This window comes from Penicillium samsonianum (assembly GCF_028829775.1).
Source record: "Penicillium samsonianum strain IBT 33392 chromosome Unknown utg000001l_segment0_segment0, whole genome shotgun sequence".
In the NCBI taxonomy this organism is placed as follows: domain Eukaryota; kingdom Fungi; phylum Ascomycota; class Eurotiomycetes; order Eurotiales; family Aspergillaceae; genus Penicillium; species Penicillium samsonianum.
Window position 1 is genome coordinate 3,708,854 of NW_026643259.1, and position 21,401 is coordinate 3,730,254.

Below are 21,401 nucleotides of genomic sequence, written 5' to 3' on the forward strand. Positions count from 1 at the left end.
GCTTCCTTGCTTCCTAGCGCGCTTCTTTGCGTGGTAGATCGAGGCCATGCAGATTTGCGCTGCTATAGTCCCGACTAGTATTCCGTACAGGGCGTATAGCAAGATGGATAGGAGTATCCTGCAGGAGGTACTCCGCACATGTATGTTGTATGGATTCCTGTAGTCTGCATAAGGCAAAGGCGATGATGGAGTACGTAATGCACCGATAGTCATGCACCTAGCACGATCATCTGAGACGGCTTGGCAGCTGAGCAGGGAAGGCGTTTTCTCCTGCATGGTGAAGAATGCACATGGCGGATCGGCGGAGATGTCAGGATTTGCCTTCTAGAATACTGGGTGTTATCTTGCGAACTGGGACGGGAACACGTTCCAGCTGAGCTGGAATAGTGGCGTAGCTCCATATATGTGCATAATATGTATCCATGTTCTTGGTCTCCACATATCAGGCAATCTGTAAATTATTGTCGCGGTACAATATAAAGCGCGGCGCTAGAGTGACAATGTATGCCGCGGTGGCTAGGCGGGCGACATACCGAAGCCCTATATTGTATGGAGTACTTTCTGGTGCATACAATATACGATTCAGTTCGCCTCCCTGTTTTTGAGTCAAGATCGGTGAACAAAACTATTTAGTGGATCCCCAGGTCATGATCTACAAGCGTACTCCGTACGTTCACATTCTTTCTTCCATTGTGCATTAGATAGGTATTTCAAGCCCTCTTGGCTAGAATCAATTACAAAAGAAGACATGAATCGTAAGAAGCTAGTGGGATAGGCGTTCCTAGAGGGTACGGTGCATATACTCTAGAGTAGCTCCTCCATGAGCCCGCTATTTGTCAATAGACTCAATAATAGCGTTGTTGAAGATCTTGAAAATCCCAAGTAAATGTTTTTTCGACTGATGTCATAAATCAAAATGCTTTATGCACCCCATTACACTAAAGATGTGCACTAGTATATCGATGCATGGCGACGTGTCCCAAGGCTGTGGTACTCATCGAAGGACACTCTGTATAGCAATCTGAAGGACTTTTCCGCGAAAGTTCGTATGTATAGAACCTCGTAGTGTTATAGGCTTAGTGGCTCTGGTATCAGCGTCTATATGGCGGCCGCTGGTAATCTGGTTGTGTTCGCAGTTTGATGCCTGGCAATTCCTCGGGCTATTTAAGACGGGCTCCAGCGAAGTAGGAACTTTAATGTTATCACACCACTCTGCACGTTATCGTGGTCTTTTGAGTCTCAAACCTTTTCTATCTGACTGAATTTAGTCATTCAAGTCATCTCTCTACCTAGTTTTAATAGTGGGTCATTTGGCATTTTGATACATCTTGATCAGATCGTGAAGTATGATCCCCATAACTACGGGGTACAGTTTACTCCATAGCTACAGTTTATTTAGTATAAGGTGTTATACTATGGAGTACTTGGTCTCTAATGGTTAAACCTTAACTTAGAGGGAGTTCTGGTAAGCTCGGCTTTCTTCTACCGCCAGATGCCGATTGTGGGAGGCTCGCTCTTCCCAAAGGGGAAATAAGAAAGCGGAGAACGGAAGGCCGGGGAAGGGAGTTGATTTTCTCTTTAGACTAGTAAGTTTCTTGGGACTATCGATAATCCATATCATGCATGCCATGCAATTTGGATTTTGTAAGGAATAGATTGAGATCGTTCTGTATAGAGTAGCTGAAATTAAGGATTGAAGACAAAGCAAATATCCATACAGAAATAACCAGAATTGATGTATTGTTTCATATTCTACACGGAAGGGCGAAAGTAACAGAAACAAAGCAAGAAGTTCAACTTGTAAAACTACAACATGCATAACTTCAATTTTCATTAGCATTGTCATGTTAATGCACTATGAGCGCCCTAGAGACGGAGGTAAAGCCCTAGATGTGATAAAGAGTCGTAACATGAAGTTACTCGTATTTTGTAATACCTACGATGTACGATGTACATCTTTCCATGTACAATTCTAGAATACAATAGTCCCCCTTGATTCTTGAGCAAAAAGGAGACAAGTCGCACCACCAGATACGAGCCATAGCGCTGGGACTTTCAACAATGATCCCTGCCAACCGTCATTCTGACCACATGGGCATGAGCGATCCCTTGTGTGTGACACGCCAACATTAACTATTACTGGAACTTACAGGATTCATTGGACTGATTGGACGTTTTTGTTCTTCGTTTCCACCCGATCGGCTGGTTTGACACGAGGATCACGGGGTCTGATGTCTTGATATACGAGGTGGAGACGATGATTAATAGGAACTATACAAATGACCCGACACCATTATTCCTATCCATGGGTGTCTCGAATTATTTGCCTCTTGCCTTTTCCCTCTTCCTTTCGCCTCCTGATACGGAGTAGGTATCCAGCTGAATGAGAACTAGTCCATTGTTCGATGCACAGACAAGCGCGATCGGACAAAGCGCACCCACCAACACCCCCCTCCCCCCCCGAAACGGAATAAATAGACGATCTCGATGATCTCACCCTCGACCCTCCTGAGGCTGACAACGAAATGTTTCCACTGCAGTTGTGGCCATGTCACCCGACATTACCAAACCAAATTAAGCATTATTGCCCTGACATGATTGTCGGGCATGTCATGTCACTTTTTACTACTACGGATACATACGTAATCCAAACAAACCCAACCAATGACGCGCTGACTTCCGGTCCTATTGATGTTTGTTGTAGGAGGCTAGGAGTCTGACATTAAAAGCAATATCCTAACCGCCAATAGGCAATCGACAGGCAGAATCAGGGGTAGAGAGACGACCCCAGGCTATCCCGTAGTGCGGGTGAGAGAACCAAGTCCTAAAAACAGTCTTCGGGGTTGTGGACGAATTAGGGAGGTAGTACCATTGTCCTCTGTTTCCCCATGATCTCTGTGCGATGTAGGGACTTGTGCTTGTGGCACCGTGCATAGTAGTACTGGGGCCTTGTATTTGGTGCATGTGTGGATGCACATGCAATGCACATCTCGCTTGATTGTACGTTTTATTATATGATAGTATCTACGGCTTAGTAGAATGTGTTGGATGTTGCAGATAACACTGTCCCAAGTGCCAAGCTTCATAGTATACAAAGGAATTAACATAGTTTTTAGTTTCTCCGAGCCTCCGAAGACAAAGCTAGAATCCCCCGAAATCACTATACAGTGGACCAAACCGGATCTTCGTTGATGCCAAGTTCCCTAATGATGATCGCCCCTTAGTGCTAGACCCTTGAGAGTTGCGGCATTTCTTAGTCTGTTCCAAAGGAAGCATAGTACGGACGCCACCGGGACTAGTTGGATTAGTGTGAGTTATTTCGGTTCGGATTTTTCTACTTCAAGGTGCGTGCATCTGCCTATTATTACCTGTGTGGCTCTGTGCCTGTGCCTCCTGGCCTCCTGTGCCTAGTTCGAGGCGATCTTCGTATCGGCGACGATTCTAACCCCAAACGGGTCTAGGGCTGATTATTGAGGAGTAGGTACGGAACACGGAGTACGGACCACTTATTAGTGGAAATAAGAATAAAATTAAAATACGTATACCATTTTCTTCACTGTCAGTGAAACTCTACCTGACATGCCTGCAGTTGCTTATTACAATCGCTATTCACCTACCCGTTCAAGCGCCTAGCAGTTCTAACCCCACCTACTCCGTATATTAAAAAAATGTAAAATGTAATCTAATAATCCTTCTTTCGCCCCGAGTGTCTGGTATGGGTGTGCACTGTCCGTGGATGTGGGTTTCTCCGAACAAATAACAGCTAAGAGATCGACCAAGAAGTATGTTGTACGGAGGACATTGTCGATGATCTTCCAATCGAAAAGATAATGTCATAAACCGAGATCGCCCATTGCTGAAAGCGCCTTCTGGTCTACGCAATAAAGACCTAAGCCACACAATTCCCGTAAATGAACCTAGGTACGCATCCCCCCTCTTCGGAGGTTATGATATGATTTGCTATGGCATTTGTGGGGTAATTTAGATTGGAATGCCAAGCTACTTAGTACGTATGTACCAAGGTAGTTTCCTTTTCCCGTATATTAAATATTGGGTATCTTTGCTAGCCTACCCGCCAAAGCTAACCTCTTTACTTCTCGTAATCGGAGTCTAGTCGTTAACTCCCCGCGCTTAGAGGAATCCTTGGCTTGTGATGGGCTGTGCAGAATATCGATGATCTCAGATTTCGGTCCAGAACTTTCTATTCTTTCTATTTATTCGAAATAGTATTGTTTTGGTTCTTGGTCCGGTGTGCGCCTTCCTGGTTCTTCCGCTTAGACTTGGTTCTATCGGACTCTTCGGTGATTATGCTGTTTCTTGATACATCACATTCAGCGCATAACTTACGTACTTACGGAGTATTTAAGCGATATTTATTCTTAAGAGAAAGTATTATATCTCTTTCTCGCGTCTGTCTATACTTTGCAAGGCAACTAAATTGGTTATATACTGACATCTGTCATTCGCGCCAATTGAGTTTCAACAAGCGTGGCCAACCACTCCTCTGGGACCCTAATTGTGACTTTAAAAAACCAACGGAGCACTGTCCTCCGAACTATTATCTAACGTCCTACAATTCTATTAATCTATTAATTCCAGGCCGTTCTCTGTACTATGTAGATACGTAAAATAATAATCCCCATTTTCTCAAAATTCGCTCATTCTCCCTTTATCTCAAACCACAAAACCGCCGATCCTAAGTCCTTAGCTCCATGGCTCGGCTGGGGTGCATAGCCAGGCCACATGTCAATGGTTAGTGGCTGAGACCAGTGTCGGTGGTTTGTCTTGGTATGGGCCGGGCTGAGACTTATGTGCGTGGCAGTGTGGCCTGGATCTGCTGGGGATCTCCCGCGAAAGTTTTGGCCGTCCAATCGAACCCCAGTCGTAATTTCTTGGTCTTACGGGTTAGCTGGATTGGTTAGGTACGGGACCCTCTTCCCCTCTTAACTTTCGACAAGATGTTAGCCCTGGGGGTAGAGCCCCGAGAAGTAAGAGTAAAGTAGAAGTTACCGAAAACTCTCTCTAAGCCCGGAAGCCTAACCTTCTTTTTTGTTTTGTTTCTTATCTCGGACGCGTGGTGTTCCCCGGTTCTTCACATCCGTTCGTGCTGATTGGGAGTATGTTTAAATGGCACTTGACGGGTCGATACCCGAATATTGTATACCGTATACATTATTGTATGTAGATTGTATACCACCGAATCGATGGGTCAAGGCGGAGATCTACCTTCAACTGGGCGCGCTCAGTCCTCTCTCAACTTCTTGTTGGGAAATTCCATAAACCGTCAATATGGCAGACCAGTCATGGAGCAGTAAATCCAACCACAAAGTCACCGATTGCCCGGACCCGGAGAAAAAAAAAAAAAAAAAAAGAAAACCAGAGTGTGATGGAATTTGACCCGCGTCTGACTAGCTGCTCCAGACCGTGGAGGATCTTATCCTTGACTGCCGTTGGATGATCATGACCCATGGAGTTCGAGGTGGAGATCAATTTTTCAATAGCTCGTTATGGCGTGCACTGTCCATTCTCCGAGAAGAGATTAGTGGTATGCCCCCATAATGAGAGATATGACGCCCTTCAGAGGATTGGGATCCTCTTTGAGGTTCCTAAGGTTAAACCAGAACTGTCTGAGACAAAAGTCGATCATTTCTCGTATGGGGCGTCAGATGGGAAAAAGTGGGGACTGGTAGGCGAATGAACCAATGAAATGTAGAATGTAGATTATGACTTCTATGTTGTAGGTCCATTGGTCACAGCCATCACACGCCCCGGGGCAGTCCTGTACTTTACACAACTGCCCTCGACAAAGACCGACACATGCGATGATCTACTTCTCTCTCTTTTTTTCTTCTTCCAAAGAGGGCAGGTGTCTGCTGAGTCAGAATCAACCTGCGAGGTAGACTTTGGTATATTGTCCGTTGTTCTGTGTCAAAATCTACTTGGGGCTACCTTGACTTTTGGTATACGATGTCACGGAGCCCCTCCGATCCTAATCCACGGCTCCACCGGGATCACCCATGGCACGGAGAGGTGATTGTATCTTGACCTGTTCTATTGCTTCTCTGCTTTGTATAGTCTATTATTTAATTATATTAGATAGTTTATATATGTTATTGTCTACTGAGAAAATATCTTGACTATAGTACCTATGATATATAGTTCTCTAATTAAAGTGAAACTGTACCTGCTTTTCGCGGAGGGTTTGGTGAAATCATGACTTTGATGTTTCATTATCCGTATTTCTCCGCTCCCCCCGAATTCCACCGTCTCCTTTTTTTTTTTCTGTCTTTTCTTTTCCATTTTTTCTTTTCTTTTCTTTTTCATTTTCATTTTTTCTGGGTCAACCAAACCAAATTCAGAAAACGGCAAAATAAATCAAATAAAATAAAATAAAGATGGAAAATAATAAAATTCAAATTAAATTAAGCCCAAAACATAATATCGCATGTCATATCTGTCATTGATACTCCAGGCCTCAGCATTCTGTCTACCACCATCCATGTACTCTCCGGTTCCAACCCTCCGAGTTTTTAACATTAACATTAACATTAAGCCATTAGACTCCCGGGTGCCCATTACCATACTTCGTTTTCTGCAGGTTTTGAACTAGGTACTAGTATAAACTTGATATACATGTAAGAATAGGGAATAATCCAATGGTAATGGTAATAATTCAATAATCCCAAAAGATAAACTAATAATCTAATAATCTACAAAATGATTATCACTGATTTTCCCTGTGGAGATATCACCACTCAGACCTTCTCTCTCCCCCCTTCTTTTTCTTACTTCCCCTCTCTAGACTTAATTAGCCAGGGTCCCCATTTAGGTACATAGTTATTCCCTTCCCTCCTTTCTCTCAGTGGATCCCCCCGAAAAAAAGAAAGCTTGGGAATTGCCGCAACTCAAACCGTGGAACGGGTTTCTAGTAGATCCCCATCTTTTCTGATCGAATCGGTGCAACCTGTTGACTCGCTGACTTGAGAAGGCCCGTGCTTCTGTGGCCGATCACGATCCCTGGGAATTTCTCCAACTGAGGGGTCCCAACTCAAAACCCTCCTCTTCTGCTCCATACCCTGGTCGATCTCCTTTAGCTTAATTCTTTTTCCTATTTTCTTTTTCCTTTTTAGCAAAACCTTTGGAACCACTTGATCGGGGAATATATCAGTCGCAAAAGCCCCGGGGGTTGCACCTGGGATTGTATCTCTTTAACACTCTACATCATGGTGAACGGGACCGCCGCCGTGTTGGAGCCCACATTCACCGGGTATGTCGCAACCACTCAGGACGCCCTGATCCTCTTCGAGGCATGCTTGACCGGTGTCTTGCATCACGTACCGCGCCGCCCTCACGACAGAGAACGGAGTCATCTCGTGCGCAGTGGCAGCGTCTTCATCTATGAGGAGAACGCATCCGGCATCAAACGCTGGACCGATGGAGTCACCTGGAGTCCCAGTCGCATTCTGGGTAACTTCCTTGTTTACCGTGAACTGGACAAGCCATTTCCTCCTGGGGAGAAGAAGCGCGCCATGAAGAAAGCCACTCGACGACCAGTTCCAGCCGGCCGGCCTGGCGAACCTTATCCGCGACACGATAGCAGCCAAGGCTATTCTCCGACATCTCCCAGCTCGGGGCACTTCTCAGACCGTTCGTCCCATCAATCGGAGCTCGAACGGGCATTGGTTGGGTCCCTGGTTGATTCGTACGGCTTCAAGGACTCTGGGTTAGTCAAGAAGACGATGAGCGTGACGGTTTTGGGCGTGACCCACCATTTGGTCTCATACTACAGTGTGGAGGACGTGATGCGCGGCATCCTCAACCCACCCTCGATGGTGGATTCCCTACGCTTTATCCGACCCCGCACCGAACTCACCCAGAAACAAAGCTTCCGTTCTCCGATCGACGAGCTAGAGGCCAACGCCGTGGAAAACCAGGAACCCTCCCATGCCGCTCTATACGGATATCGCCCACAGATGATGGCCCCACCCACTTATGCCATGCCAAATCCTTCAAACGACTTCTACATGCACCCTAGTCCCTATGCTGCCACACATCCCCCGCAGCAAGGCCCAATCCAGGGATACTCGATGTCCGCGCCGATGGCAGGCCAATCCGCGCCAAATCCGTACCTGCCAAATCCTGGGCAGTCCGCCATCCCCCCAAAGCAGGAAGACTACCACGCGTTCCGCGCAGGGCCTTACGGCGGCAGCATGGACTCAATGAGCGCACACAGCATGGCCTCAATCCCAGGCGGCATCAACGCGGGACTCCCCAGCTCGCTCAACGAACGCAACAGATCCACTTCGGACCACAGCCCTTCCGCCTACCGCAATTCTTCTATCTCTTCGCGCAGTCAGGCAACAGACGCTACCTCCCCCATGGATCCTTCCACCCCGGCCACCTACTCCCGCGGCAGCTTCAGCCTGTCCGGCCAGCTGGAACACCCACACTCAGCACTTGATCGCAACATACCTGGTCTCGATCCTAACGTTCCTCGTCGCGAATCAAATCCTATCCATCCGTCCTACTACAATACGGATCGCTCCCAGTACTACGTACCCGCACCTTATGCTGCCACGCAACCCATGTCGACATGGACGACTACGGCGGCGTCGCAACCGCAAATGGCGCAACCTCAAATCTAATCTCTTGATACCTTTCCCGTGTCTTTGGTATTGCTTATGGCCATGGAGCGTGGGAGTCAGGGCGGAATATTGTTTCTCTTTTTTTATTTTGTTTGACGTTTTTTTTTTTGCTTTTTGCCTGGAGATAGACCCCCTACGCTTTTGTTCTGTTATGTTTGGGAGGAAAACGCCGTTTTATTGCTACAATATGTACTTGACAGCGGCTGTACTCGTCTCTTGTCTCTTGTCTATATGGTTATGGTCTATTGCTTTATGGTCTGTTACGGAGGTGGCTCTTTGTCTTTTTATTCTGCGTTTTACTGTTTTGGCTTTTACTTTACCCCCTTTGCTTTACTTTTTTTTCGGTGGCTCTATTGATTCTGTTCTGGGAATCCGGGTGGGTGGCGTTCTTTTATTCCTTACGATGTCATGCAACAACCCGATAACCCCAAAAACGGTTCTACTTTTTTTTATTACTACTTCTTTTACCTTTGGACTCTGATTCCTACTTTTTACTTATTTCCCTACTTGCTCTCCAACACTCTATATCTCTATTCGCTGCTAGGGCTGCTCCCTGTATGTTTGTCTTCACGCTGCGGAACGGTGTCCAAGGTTTCTTTTCCAATGTCTAGTCTGAGCGGGTTCCTGTTCTCTGTTCTATATTCTCTGTCCTGTCCAGTTCAACGAGGGGACAGATTTTAGTGATTCCGATCTCATTCCATGGTCAATGGTCAAAGATTGCTTCAATACGTCCCTTTCTTCCTTTCTTGCTTCTGGTGCTGGGGCTGGTTTGGCTGGTTCTGGCTATTATCAATACGTGCATGTACTTCATACTCTCGATTCCCCGTCTATAGTATGGATTATAGCCTCTGTGCACTAGTGGTGGATTTTTGATATTATAATTCCCCAATTCCAATATTAGCTGCTTCTGCCCGACAGAATGCGTCGTTTCTTTTTTTCTGTAGTCTTTCTGATTGCTATGCTCCATACTCTATACATTGCTATATTCCTCTGTCCTTCCCTGCTCCGCATTTGTTAGCATCACAGATGTGGTATGGATGGGATTTAGACGGATGTTGTCAAAGAAATATATTCTTCCCCATTTTGTGCCATTTAACTTGATTGATGTTAGCTAGGCTCTAGTAGATGATATTGAATGTGTTCTCTTGTAATATTTGCTTAATATGTTAACCTGTTTATATTTTTGCCTTGTTGGCATTCAATGGTGTTCTGGGTTGTCTATATTTAGATCGAAGTATAACTTTGTTTTTTCTGCTAACTGTGACTCTCTTCAACCTACATCCATCGTCTATATGGACACCATAGTGTTTGGAACAATTAAGAACACATAGCTAAATCGTCTACATGCACATATCACTCACTATAATTATAGTTTCCTACTATTATGGGAAATATAGAATCGAAAATCATCATATCATAATCAAGCACTATTTATACACTATCAGCACCTCGAACAGTAACAGATCAGACACACCCTGAACTCATATATCGACAATGGGTATCTCAAACAGACACACAGTTTCGCACATTGATATACTCAAAGAAACATTAGTAGAACACAAAGTAAACACACATAAGAGCGAATCTAGACTCGCCAAAGCAGAAAGGTAAATATCCCAAACATATACACATCCACCCTTGTCTTTGATCCAAACAAGACAAAAGATGATACAAACCTAATTAGCAACAAAAAAAAGAACGAATCAAGTCTCGTCAAAGCAGGAGAATGATGGATATCTCACACAGCACATCTGATCCAGACACCATGACCAGACGAAAGACCGGAGGAGCACCACCCAAAAGAAAGAAAAAAAATTCACTACCTACCAGAAAACCCAGAACCCAAAGACCTGGACAGCGGCGAGTTAACCATACTCATAACTCTCCGATGCCCACTCGCACGACCAACCAAATCCCGCCCCCCAACACGCCTCGAAGTCCCAGACGTGTGAATCGGCGTCCTTGGCAGACGACGTAACGTCTGATATTCCTCCTCATCACCAGACCCAGACCCATCCCCCTCCGCAATCTCCGAAAGAGTGCGGCCCCACCGCTGCGAACGCGCGCCCGTGTGCGGGATCATCGACTCTGTTAGGCTTGGCGAGGAGCTGGAGGTGGTGTTTGATGCTCCGCTCGCCGCGCGCGTGTTGGGGAATTCCCGCGCTTGTGTGCGTCGGAGGCTTGGTGTGTGGTGTGGGGTTAGGGGGGGGGGGAGGGGCCTGGGCTTGTTCGTGCCAGGTTGGTGAGGTGGGTGGTGGTGGGGTCGAGGTGGAGGTGGAGGTTGAGGGGGATGGTTATGGCGGCTGTTTGGGGGATGGTGGAGGGGGTTGGTGGTGCTGGGTGAGGGTGAAGGTGGGGAATTTGGGGGGAGGAGTGGCCTTGGCCTTGGTTTTGGTTTTGGCTCTGGGGGGATACCTGCTGCGGGCGGGATTGGGTTTCTTCACTCCTCGGCTGGGTGGTCCAGAGGTTTTGTAGGGTTGTCTGCAGGAGGTTGTTCTGCAGGGAGAGGCTGTTGTTCTGCAGAGCTAGGTTGTGGGTCTGCAGTTGTTGTTGGTACGGGATTGGGTTTAGAGACCCGTACTGCCCTGGGTAGGTGCCCTGGAAGTGATTCTCAGGGATCCCGGTGTCAGCTGGGATTTGGATCTGAGAGAAGTATCTATTAGTTTCGGCTCACTTCATTTGCATTGAGGGACTCATTGGTCTCTTGCTTGGTGAACATACCTGACGGCTGAATTTCCTTCCTGGCATAGCGATGTATTCATCGAACATGCTCCGGAGTTCTGCAAAGTTGAACCCACGCACTGGGTCTACAGGCTCAAACCGCTGTCCGACTTCTTGTTGGAAATTGACGCCCCGACGCGGTAAAGGTTGGTACTCGGGCAGTTTCAGCAGCAAGGATGGATAACTGCCAATCATTGCGTCGATGACGGGGTCGACGTCGATCGACAGAGAAATCTTGCTGTTTGCCGAGGGCTTTTGAATCAACATGACAAAGGTGAACTCGCGCGGCAGACCGGATCGCTGGACATTGTTCTCTTCCATGGACCAGACGATTTTGCCAGCTTCGACATCGAATTCGCGGCCAGCTGGGTTATTCAAAGTACGTGCGGAGCCTTGGATGCGCATCATCTCGTACCGCTTGTACCGACCATTGACGCTCCCCGAGGGAATTACGCTTGCGCTGACGGGCAATTCTGAGATTCCGAGGGACCCAGCCAGACTGAATGTCCACTCCATGGTCTCTGGGGAAACACTGCCGTAGATCAGGTGCGGCGCATGCATAAGGAAGCGTGGGTTACCGGGTGGATATCCATAAGGGTACGACTTCGAACTTGAAAGATCACGGTTTCCACGAACAGATACACTAATAGTGGCGGACTTGATACGGTGCGTGATAGTGTGCGGCGAATGAAAGGTGAATGCAATGGCGAGAAAATCTACGTGTTCGGCGTCCTCATCTGAGACTGCGTCGCTGAAGTAATAGCCATGCTGAAGGCGCTGGACGTGCGCGGTGATATAGGCATCTCCGGGCAGTCGGCGCTCGTATACGAGAGCGCGGTTGATAATTAGGCGTGGATTTGCCATGTTTGGATCTGGTTGTTCGTTTTCTTTGACTGGTGGTACACTGCGAATTGGAGTTAACGAGCGTGAGTCCGGAACACGCCCGTTTTGGACAGAAGTAAGCGACATCGTGGCGACTGCAAAGCAATAAGACCGCAGTTTCGTTCTGGCAGGCTCGCCTCGCTCTCCATCTAGCTTTGGGGCTCTTTCTAGACGCGGACGCGGATATTTTCACTTGGCTTGCATGGCATATTGTCCCCTATAGTCTTTTAGTTGACTACTTAGATATAAGCTAGCAGTTTTGTGTGATGATGCTTTTCATCACCTGGGGTTCTAGGTCACAGGAGTGGGAGAGGCTATCAGGTGAGCATAGGCTTGATCATGATCCCCGTGACGCAACTCCTGGCACCGGGGACCTAGAGATGATATTTTCATTTTCAATAATAGGTGATTCAACAGAGGCAGGCATGTTGTCATATTTGTTTCTATGTACAAAAGTAGGGGAAGTACAGGAAGGATAGTTCGTTGCATGTGGAGGATATAGAGACGGGCGGATAAACCATTTATCCGACTAGAAACTCATCGCCGAGGTGCAATCTCCAATGTTCATCTAACCTCAGGCAACCGTGATCTAGAGCTTTTTGGTTCTAGCTCGTTGGATTCCTGGTAGAACTGAGATCTATATTTTGAATTCTCTTATATGTATGTTCCGTTCAGCTAAGTTGGCCCGAATTCCGACCCATCCAGCTAACAATCCCTAGATTGTGTTTGTACTATATAGCATTCTGTCTTTTACTTGCATTGCTTGCGCTATCAGCTTGTTCGTTTGTTTTATTTTGGTTTGGGGGTCTGAATTTGCAGGTTACTAGCAGTTGTGCGACGCGACAGCTTCCGTTGGTTGGTTCCCCTGGCTGATCACTTGCACCGAATCACCATTTCATAGCCTGAAACCGACCGGGTATGCACAGTTGAGGCTGCCGGTTGAAAGCTTGTGATTATCAGTGTCGCTGGTCAATTTTGGGGTTCTACCAACGCCTGCCGTTGTCACCTTTGTGTTGGTGTCACCATGATTGGCTCATGCGCAGTCCAGTTGTCCCTTCGGGCGAGCCGGCAGGGATCTCAAGTGCTGTTCAAGAACGCACGTCTTTCTGTTCGGTCAAATGTGTTCAAGACTGAAGCACTTCAGAGGGATGGATTCCGGTGTATATCTACATCGGTCCAGTCGACATTAAACCGAGTACCAACCGGGTATGGTCATCTACTGCTTCTTTGTTTATGCAATTCTAACTGTTCATCAGAGGATTGAAACCTCGTTGTCTGCAGACCAGTCTGATCCCACCATCATTCTTCACCCAGCAAAGATGGTCCGGGTCAAAATCGCCGGAAAACAAAACCCCCGAACAGTATGTCCACAGCCTCCAGGCCGACATGCCCAAAGTCCAAATGGGACATAGATCAAGCAAACCAGAAACTAACCCAGCGTAGACCTGAGAAAATCAAGAAAACCCCTATTCTATCTCGGATTCCCCTGCCAACTTCTCACGAGAATATCTACACCGTGCCCAACATTCTCACATTCTCCCGGCTACTCGCCGCCCCCGTGGTCGGGTATCTCCTAGTCCATAACTACCACACAGCAGCGCTATCCCTGTTCGCCTACGCCGGCATCACTGACCTCGTAGATGGCTACATCGCCCGGCGGTACAACCTCCAAACCGTGGTTGGAACCATCATCGATCCCATGGCCGACAAGCTGTTGATGACCATCGGTGTCGCGTGTCTAGCCGTGAATGGCTCTCTTCCTGGTAAGTCTACTCGTATTGATCACTTGGTGGTATTTGGACATGGGCATGGATTGACACATTGAATAGTCTGGCTCGCTGTGATCATCCTCGGTCGCGATGTCGGTCTGGCTATCTCGGCTATCTACTACCGTTGGATTTCGCTGCCTGAGCCTAAGACTATGGCCCGGTACTGGGACTTCTCGCTTCCGTCAGCGGAAGTCAAACCCACTGAGATCTCGAAGGTCAATACTGCTCTGCAGTTGGTGTTGGTGGGTAGTGCGATTGCGCTGCCTGTGGTCCCTGAGGCGTTTGTCAGTGCCTGGCATTTGAGTGAGGCTATGACTGGATTCCAGTAAGTTTGATCTTTTCTTGTTTTATACCACTTTTTTTTGTCTTTTTTTTGTGTCTCTTTTTGTTTTATCTGGGAGACCTGTCCCTGATGGTCCGCCCTAAGGCACATCGAGGCTGGTTCCAGTACATACGACCATAGGGTGTGGAAAACAGGGCTTCCCGTCCGCTCAGCCGTACTTAAGCCACACGCCGGTGAGTTAGTAGTTGGGTGGGTGACCACCAGCGAATCCTCACTGTTGTATGTTTTTGTTTTTTTTTATTGCTTTACTTTGTTTTGCATTATTTACTTGCGTCGCTTTTTTTCAGATTGGTTCTTTTTACTAACCAATTTTAGGTACCTTGTTGCCGGCACCACTCTCTGGTCTGGACTCAGCTATGTCTTTTCCAACAATGCCGTGAAAATCCTCTCAAAGGAAGAGATCCAGAAGCGAATCGCCGAAGCAGCTGCTAAGCGCAAGTAGCGAATCAGAAATAACTAGCCAGAGTTAGAAGTTTTATTGTATATTATTCCAATGTTGGATCTTCGCCACACGAGTCAGACCGTATCTTTCTAACGGGGATTGCGCATATGTAGCATCTAACATGCATATGGATTTCTATTTCTATAGGTTTCTGTGGATTAAATTATGAACCACTTGGATACCCAAAGGTAGGTGTAGCCTGCATGACATGTGATATATCTGATATCTCTGACATGGCAACGTGGAAGTATGTAGTTTGATAGTGGCTTGCCAAGAAGCCCTGGGCATAAGTTAGGTGTGAAGGTTCTAAGTTTTTTTTTTTTCTCTTTCAAAAAAAGGCGATGGTATAAGCTGCTACTAAGTATCCAAATGTAAATAAATATATATGTTGTGGAGGATAAAAAAAAACAACCTGATGGAAACATGCATCTGCCGGGCTCTCGGCAATGTGAATGAAGCGAAGGTTGCAATATTTCTGCGAACTATGGAGCGCAGTTAGATCGGAGAAAAAGTCAGATTACCAAGATCCCTCCGGTCGGGGTACGCTTTGGGCCGAGTGGATCAGCGAGATCTTGGAAAGTCGCCGAACTATATCTAATTCGGGCAGCCTTGGCACTCTTTACTATGGTAAAAGCAGGAGGTTTACAAAAAAAAAGGTCGATTTTAACGGGATTTGGCTGTACTCCGTACATTGTTTTTAAGATAGGAAGGTGGGCCGACAGGGAATGGCATTGTAAGGACCCGGGCACTTGGGTCTGAGATCCCACATGCTTTGTTATATCCCAGTTATACATCCTAGTATGGGGATTTACATGGGTTCGGCCCTATTAAAAAGGTAAAAAGGATTCATAAGCAAGGATTGCTAATCCATCCCACCGGGGTACTCTATATAATATGTGGGAAAAAAAAAAAAGAGACGGAATATAAAAGCCGGCCCCACGTGCTTTCATAAGCCTCCAAGGGCTTCAGGGCTGATAGGAATGGATATTCCGATTGATGACATGCGAAACAGCCAACGAACAGCCAATGAACAGCCAGTATCAGCCATATATCCGGTTAAATCCCGGGCCTAAGACTAATCTCCGTCAGAGCTTGAAACCAGAAAAACTCTTTTCGACATGATTCAACTTGAGTCATGTATACTCCACTACCTAGGTACTCCACTATAGCTCTAAAGTCGAGATTTTGGCAAATAATCTCGCTTATGATTCGACGCTCAACTTACTTATTCCAAGGGTCCTGAAATTCCTTTTTAGCGACTGACAAATGCCTCGGGGTTAAGTGAATATTCTGACATTTTCTAATATAAACGGTGTTAAATCTCTTTTGCTCTTCTCCTTAATCTTTCCTTTATAATTCTCTTCTTTCTTTATAATTCTGTTGTTCCTTTACATTTCTCCTTTTTAATTCTATTCATATCCCATCCTCTAATTAGCCTGGCTATAACATAATACACCAGTATCTGTCATTGAATGTTACCGGAGAGTAGAACCCATCCGAGCCCCGAAATGGAGGGCCATTCCGAACAGTCGCATACCGGCTCGGAGCCCCAAGCCTATACTCAGTCCTCCAGGCAACCATCCAGCTCAACTGGCGAGACATACCATCATGATGCGAGCTCCGGACAACCCACTACAGAACAAGTTCACCAGACCACCGAAGCTCCCATCGAATCAACTTTAACCGACAGCTCAACCGTCAGCTCGTCTGTAAGTGACGAAGATGGCCAGTGGGGAGAGCAAGAGGCCGGAAAGGCCGTCTCCCGCAGCGGCGCCATGGAGGATATGGAAGAGATGCGCCGCGAACTCACCCGCCTCAGCCTGAGCCGCACCCGCTCTGTCACTAAGAGCGTTCGTCGCCGAAAGTCGCAGGCCAGCCGCCGCGATGAAGAAAAGGCCAAGGACGAAGAGACCGAGGACGAGGCTGACGACAGCTTCAATCTGGGTGAGTTCCTGACCGGTGGTCATCTGGAGCGTCGCACGACCGCCGGCGAACCCGCCAAGAAGGTTGGCGTCGTCTTCAAGAACCTTACCGTGCAGGGCGTGGAGACCGGCGCATCTTTCGTGCGCACTCTTCCCCAGGCCGTGATCGGTACCTTCGGCCCCGATTTGTATAACCTCGTCTGCAGGTTCGTGCCGCAGCTGCGGTTCGGAAAGCACCCTCCTGTTCGCGATCTGATCCATGATTTCAGCGGTACTGTGCGCGAAGGTGAGATGATGCTGGTGCTGGGCCGTCCAGGTGCTGGCTGTACCACCTTCCTCAAGGCGATTGCGAATGACCGTGGTGCTTTTGCTGGTGTCCATGGTGAGGTCAGTTATGGTGGTCTCTCGTCCGAGGACCAGAATAAGCACTTCCGTGGAGAAGTCAACTATAACCCAGAAGACGACCAACACTTCCCTTCGCTCACTGTCTGGCAAACTCTCAAGTTCTCCTTGATCAACAAGACCCGCAAGCAAGATCGGGAAAGCATCCCCATTATCATCGATGCCCTGTTGAAGATGTTCGGTATCACTCACACAAGGAATACCCTCGTTGGTAACGAGTATGTCCGCGGTGTCTCTGGAGGTGAGCGCAAGCGTGTGAGTATCGCAGAGACCCTGGCCACCAAGTCCTCAGTGGTCTGCTGGGATAACTCGACTCGCGGTCTGGATGCCAGCACCGCACTGGACTACGCCAAGTCCCTCCGCATCATGACCGATATCAGCAAGCGCACTACCTTCGTCACCCTGTACCAAGCCGGAGAGAGCATCTACGAGCTCATGGACAAGGTGATGGTCATCGACGAAGGCCGCATGCTCTACCAAGGTCCAGCCAATGAAGCACGACAATACTTTATCGACCTGGGCTTCTACTGCCCCGCACAGTCGACTACAGCCGACTTCCTTACTTCGCTCTGCGACCCCAACGCCCGCGAGTTCCAGCCCGGTCGTGAAGCGTCCACCCCCAAGACCCCCGAGGCACTTGAGAACACCTTCAAGAACAGCCAGGCCTACAGCCGTATCTTGGAGGATGTCAGCAGTTACGAGAAACGTCTCCAAGACACCGAGCAGGCGGACACCCGTCGCTTCCAATCCATGGTCGCGCAGTCCAAGTCCAAGTCCGTCTCCAAGAAGTCACCCTACACCGTCTCGTTCGTGAGCCAGGTCATGGCCTGCGTGCAGCGCGAGTTCTGGCTGCTCTGGGGTGACAAAACCTCCCTCTACACGAAGTACTTTATCGTCATCTCCAACGGCCTCATCGTTTCGTCCTTGTTCTACGGAGAGTCCCTGGATACCAGCGGCGCTTTCTCGCGCGGCGGTGCTCTGTTCTTCTCAATTCTGTTCCTTGGCTGGATGCAACTGACCGAGCTGATGCCTGCTGTCACTGGACGGGGTATCGTCGCCCGCCACAAGGATTACGCTTTCTACCGTCCCTCTGCTGTCTCCATTGCCCGTGTCATTGTCGACTTCCCTGCTATCCTCGCCATGGTCGTGCCGTTCACGATTATCGTCTATTTCATGAGTGGTCTCGATATCTCGGCTTCCAAGTTCTTCATCTACTTCCTGTTCGTGTACACGACTACCTTTTGCGTCACCTCGCTCTACCGCATGTTCGCTGCGCTGTCGCCGAGTATCGATGACGCCGTGCGTTTCAGTGGTATTGCGCTGAACCTGCTCATTTTGTATGTCGGTTATGTCATTCCCAAGCAGACTCTTATCAAGGACTCTATCTGGTTCGGATGGCTGTTCTATGTCAACCCCATCGCGTACAGTTACGAGGCGGTCTTGACAAACGAGTTCGCCGATCGTGTCATGGAATGCAATCCATCCCAACTTATCCCACAGGGTCCCGGGATGGAACTCCAGTACCAGGGCTGTGCTCTGACTGGGTCATCCCTGGGTGAAACATCTGTTACCGGGACTCAGTACTTGACTGCCAACTTTGAGTTCACACGCAGCCATCTCTGGCGCAACTTTGGTGTTGTCATTGCCTTCACCGTGCTGTATATCCTGGTGACTGTCATCGCTGCTGAGACTCTCTCGTTCGTTGGTGGTGGCGGTGGTGCTCTGGTCTTCAAAAAGTCCAAGCGTGCTAAGCAGGTCGCTCAGACTATCGACGCCAACGACGAAGAGAAGGTCGCTAACGCAAATGACAAGGCCGCTCTTGCCCGTGGCCAGGCCACTTCTAATGATGCGACTTTCAACCGCCTGTCCTCAAGTGAGCGCTGCTTCACCTGGCAGAATGTTGAATATACTGTCCCCTACGGTAATGGAACACGCAAGCTCCTCAACAGTGTCAATGGCTACGCCAAGCCCGGCGTCATGATCGCCCTCATGGGTGCCTCTGGTGCTGGAAAGACGACCCTACTTAATACTCTGGCCCAGCGCCAGAAGATGGGTGTCGTGACTGGCGATATGCTCGTCGATGGCCACAAGCTGGGTCCTGATTTCCAGCGTGGCACAGGTTTCTGTGAGCAAATGGATCTGCACGACAACACCTCCACCATCCGCGAAGCCTTCGAGTTCTCAGCCATCCTCCGCCAGCCCCGCGATGTCCCGCGCCAGGAGAAAATCGACTACGTGGACCGCATCATCGACCTGCTCGAACTCGAGGATATCCAGGACGCCATCATCGGCTCTCTCAACGTCGAGCAGAAGAAGCGTGTCACCATCGGCGTCGAGCTCGCAGCCAAGCCTAGTCTGCTTCTGTTCCTGGACGAGCCCACCTCCGGTCTCGACAGCCAAGCCGCATTCTCCATCGTCCGCTTCCTCAAGAAACTCTCTCAAGCCGGCCAGGCTATCGTCTGCACAATCCACCAGCCCTCCTCCATGATCATCCAGCAATTCGACATGATCCTCGCCCTCAACCCCGGCGGCAACACCTTCTACTTCGGCCCCGTCGGCAAAGAAGGCTCCGCGGTAATCAAGTACTTCGGCGACCGCGGGTTCGTCTGCCCACCATCCAAGAACGTGGCCGAATTCATCCTCGAAACAGCCGCGAAAGCAACCCACCGAAACGGCAAACTCCTCGACTGGAACGAAGAATGGCGCAACTCAGACCAAAACCGCGAAATGCTCGCTGAAATCGAGCACATCCGTGCAGAGCGCAGCAAGCTCCCCATCGAGGAATCCGGCTCCGCCCAATACGAATTCGCAGCCTCAACATCAACCCAAACCTTCCAGCTGACGAAACGTCTCTTCACAAACTACTGGCGCGACCCATCCTACTACTACGGCAAACTCTTCGTCTCGGTCATCATCGGAATCTTCAACGGCTTCACCTTCTACATGCTCTCAAACACAGTAGCCTCAATGCAAGACCGCATGTTCTCCGTCTTCCTAATCATCCTCATCCCACCCATCGTCCTCAACTCCATCGTCCCCAAATTCTACATCAACCGCGCCCTCTGGGAAGCACGCGAATACCCATCCCGCATCTACGGCTGGGTCGCCTTCTGCACAGCAAACGTCGTCTGCGAGATCCCCGCAGCCATCATCTCGGGCCTGATCTACTGGCTGCTATGGTACTACCCAGTCGGATTCCCAACCGACTCCGCGAACGCAGGCTACGTCTTCCTCATGACGATCCTCTTCTTCCTCTTCCAGGCTTCGTGGGGCCAGTGGGTCTGCGCCTTCGCGCCTTCTTTCACCGTCATCTCAAACGTCCTCCCCTTCTTCTTCGTCATGGTCAACCTCTTCAATGGTATCGTCCGTCCCTACGCAGCTTACCCCGTCTTCTGGAAATACTGGATGTACTACGTCAACCCGGTCACATGGTGGCTGCGCGGTGTGTTATCTGCCGTTTTGCCAGAGGTCCAGATTGAGTGTTCCTCGCTGGAAGCTACACATTTCAACCCCCCGCCTGGAAAAACTTGCAATGCTTATGCGGGTGACTTTGTCGACGCTGCGAAGGTTGGATACCTGGTTAACCCCCAGGCTACGGCGGATTGCCAGTACTGTCCCTACACGGATGGTGCGCAGTACATGGCGAACTTGAATGTTCATGTTGATGATAAATGGCGCTGCTTTGGAATTTTCTTGGCTTTTGTTATTATTAACTGGGCTTTGGTTTATTTCTTTATTTACACTGTTCGTGTGAGAGGTTGGAGCTTTGGTATTGGTTCGCTGTTTGGTTTGGGTGGACTGATGATTGATCGTGTGAAGGGATTGTTTAAGGGGAAGAAGAATGATGAAGTTTAGGCTTCTAGATTTTGGTGCTTCTTTTCGTTTTCTTTTTTCTTTTCAACTTGCATTTACATCGAGCGTGATATTGTATATATCAAACCAGGTCAACCTTAGAAACTTGGAAGCATACATATTAGATAGTTGTTTAGGACATTACCTGTTCTTTTTTTTATTTGTCTGTTTTCGTTTGAATGTCACAGCATAAAAGCTAGATAATACATACAGTGCTTCAACCTCCCTTCCATTCATTCATTTCCCATTGAACCAACCAAGCAACCCGATCCGAACTCCTCCTATTCCAGGTACCCATGACAAGGATAGTGAAAATCTAGACTCTCACTGGACGTTGCAGAAGTAAACGTAGATATGACTCGGATGTAGAGTGGAAACAAAGGCTCAAGACTTTCCATCCAGGTCAAGTCTCAAGATTCAAGG

The 21,401-nt window shown here is 48.4% G+C and overlaps 4 protein-coding genes across 4 annotated transcripts; 3 read left to right on the forward strand and 1 right to left on the reverse strand.

The window, feature by feature from the left end:
• Nucleotides 1-7,223: 7,223 nt before the first annotated feature.
• On the forward strand, nt 7,224-8,645 carry N7471_001416 (camp independent regulatory protein; the record flags this gene model as incomplete). Its single annotated transcript, XM_057274137.1, has 1 exon — nt 7,224-8,645. One exon carries the CDS (start codon nt 7,224-7,226, stop codon nt 8,643-8,645), a length of 1,422 nt encoding a protein of 473 aa, XP_057142316.1.
• Nucleotides 8,646-10,468: 1,823 nt separating this feature from the next.
• On the reverse strand, nt 10,469-12,335 carry N7471_001417 (uncharacterized protein; the record flags this gene model as incomplete). The annotated part of the gene is made up of 4 exons (XM_057274138.1): nt 10,469-10,495; nt 10,555-10,808; nt 10,865-11,288; nt 11,367-12,335. 4 exons carry the CDS (start codon nt 12,333-12,335, stop codon nt 10,469-10,471), a joined length of 1,674 nt encoding a protein of 557 aa, XP_057142317.1.
• Nucleotides 12,336-12,830: 495 nt separating this feature from the next.
• N7471_001418 (cardiolipin synthase) lies at nt 12,831-14,868 on the forward strand. The gene is made up of 6 exons (XM_057274139.1): nt 12,831-12,908; nt 12,968-13,454; nt 13,505-13,609; nt 13,692-14,011; nt 14,078-14,342; nt 14,676-14,868. The coding sequence occupies exons 2-6, from the start codon at nt 13,273-13,275 to the stop codon at nt 14,800-14,802; spliced, it is 999 nt and encodes a 332-aa protein (XP_057142318.1). The 5' UTR covers nt 12,831-12,908; nt 12,968-13,272; the 3' UTR covers nt 14,803-14,868.
• Nucleotides 14,869-16,310: 1,442 nt separating this feature from the next.
• atrF (ABC drug exporter AtrF) lies at nt 16,311-20,981 on the forward strand (the record flags this gene model as incomplete). Its single annotated transcript, XM_057274140.1, has 1 exon — nt 16,311-20,981. The coding sequence occupies one exon, from the start codon at nt 16,311-16,313 to the stop codon at nt 20,979-20,981; it is 4,671 nt and encodes a 1,556-aa protein (XP_057142319.1).
• Nucleotides 20,982-21,401: the final 420 nt, after the last annotated feature.

Coding starts and splice junctions, on each gene's coding strand:
- N7471_001418 (XM_057274139.1), top strand. CDS start 13,273: ATGATTGGCTCATGCGCAGTCCAGTTGTCCCTTCGGGCGAGCCGGCAG. Junction 13,455..13,504: donor TTAAACCGAGTACCAACCGG/GTATGGTCATCT, acceptor ACTGTTCATCAG/AGGATTGAAACCTCGTTGTC. Junction 14,012..14,077: donor CGTGAATGGCTCTCTTCCTG/GTAAGTCTACTC, acceptor CACATTGAATAG/TCTGGCTCGCTGTGATCATC.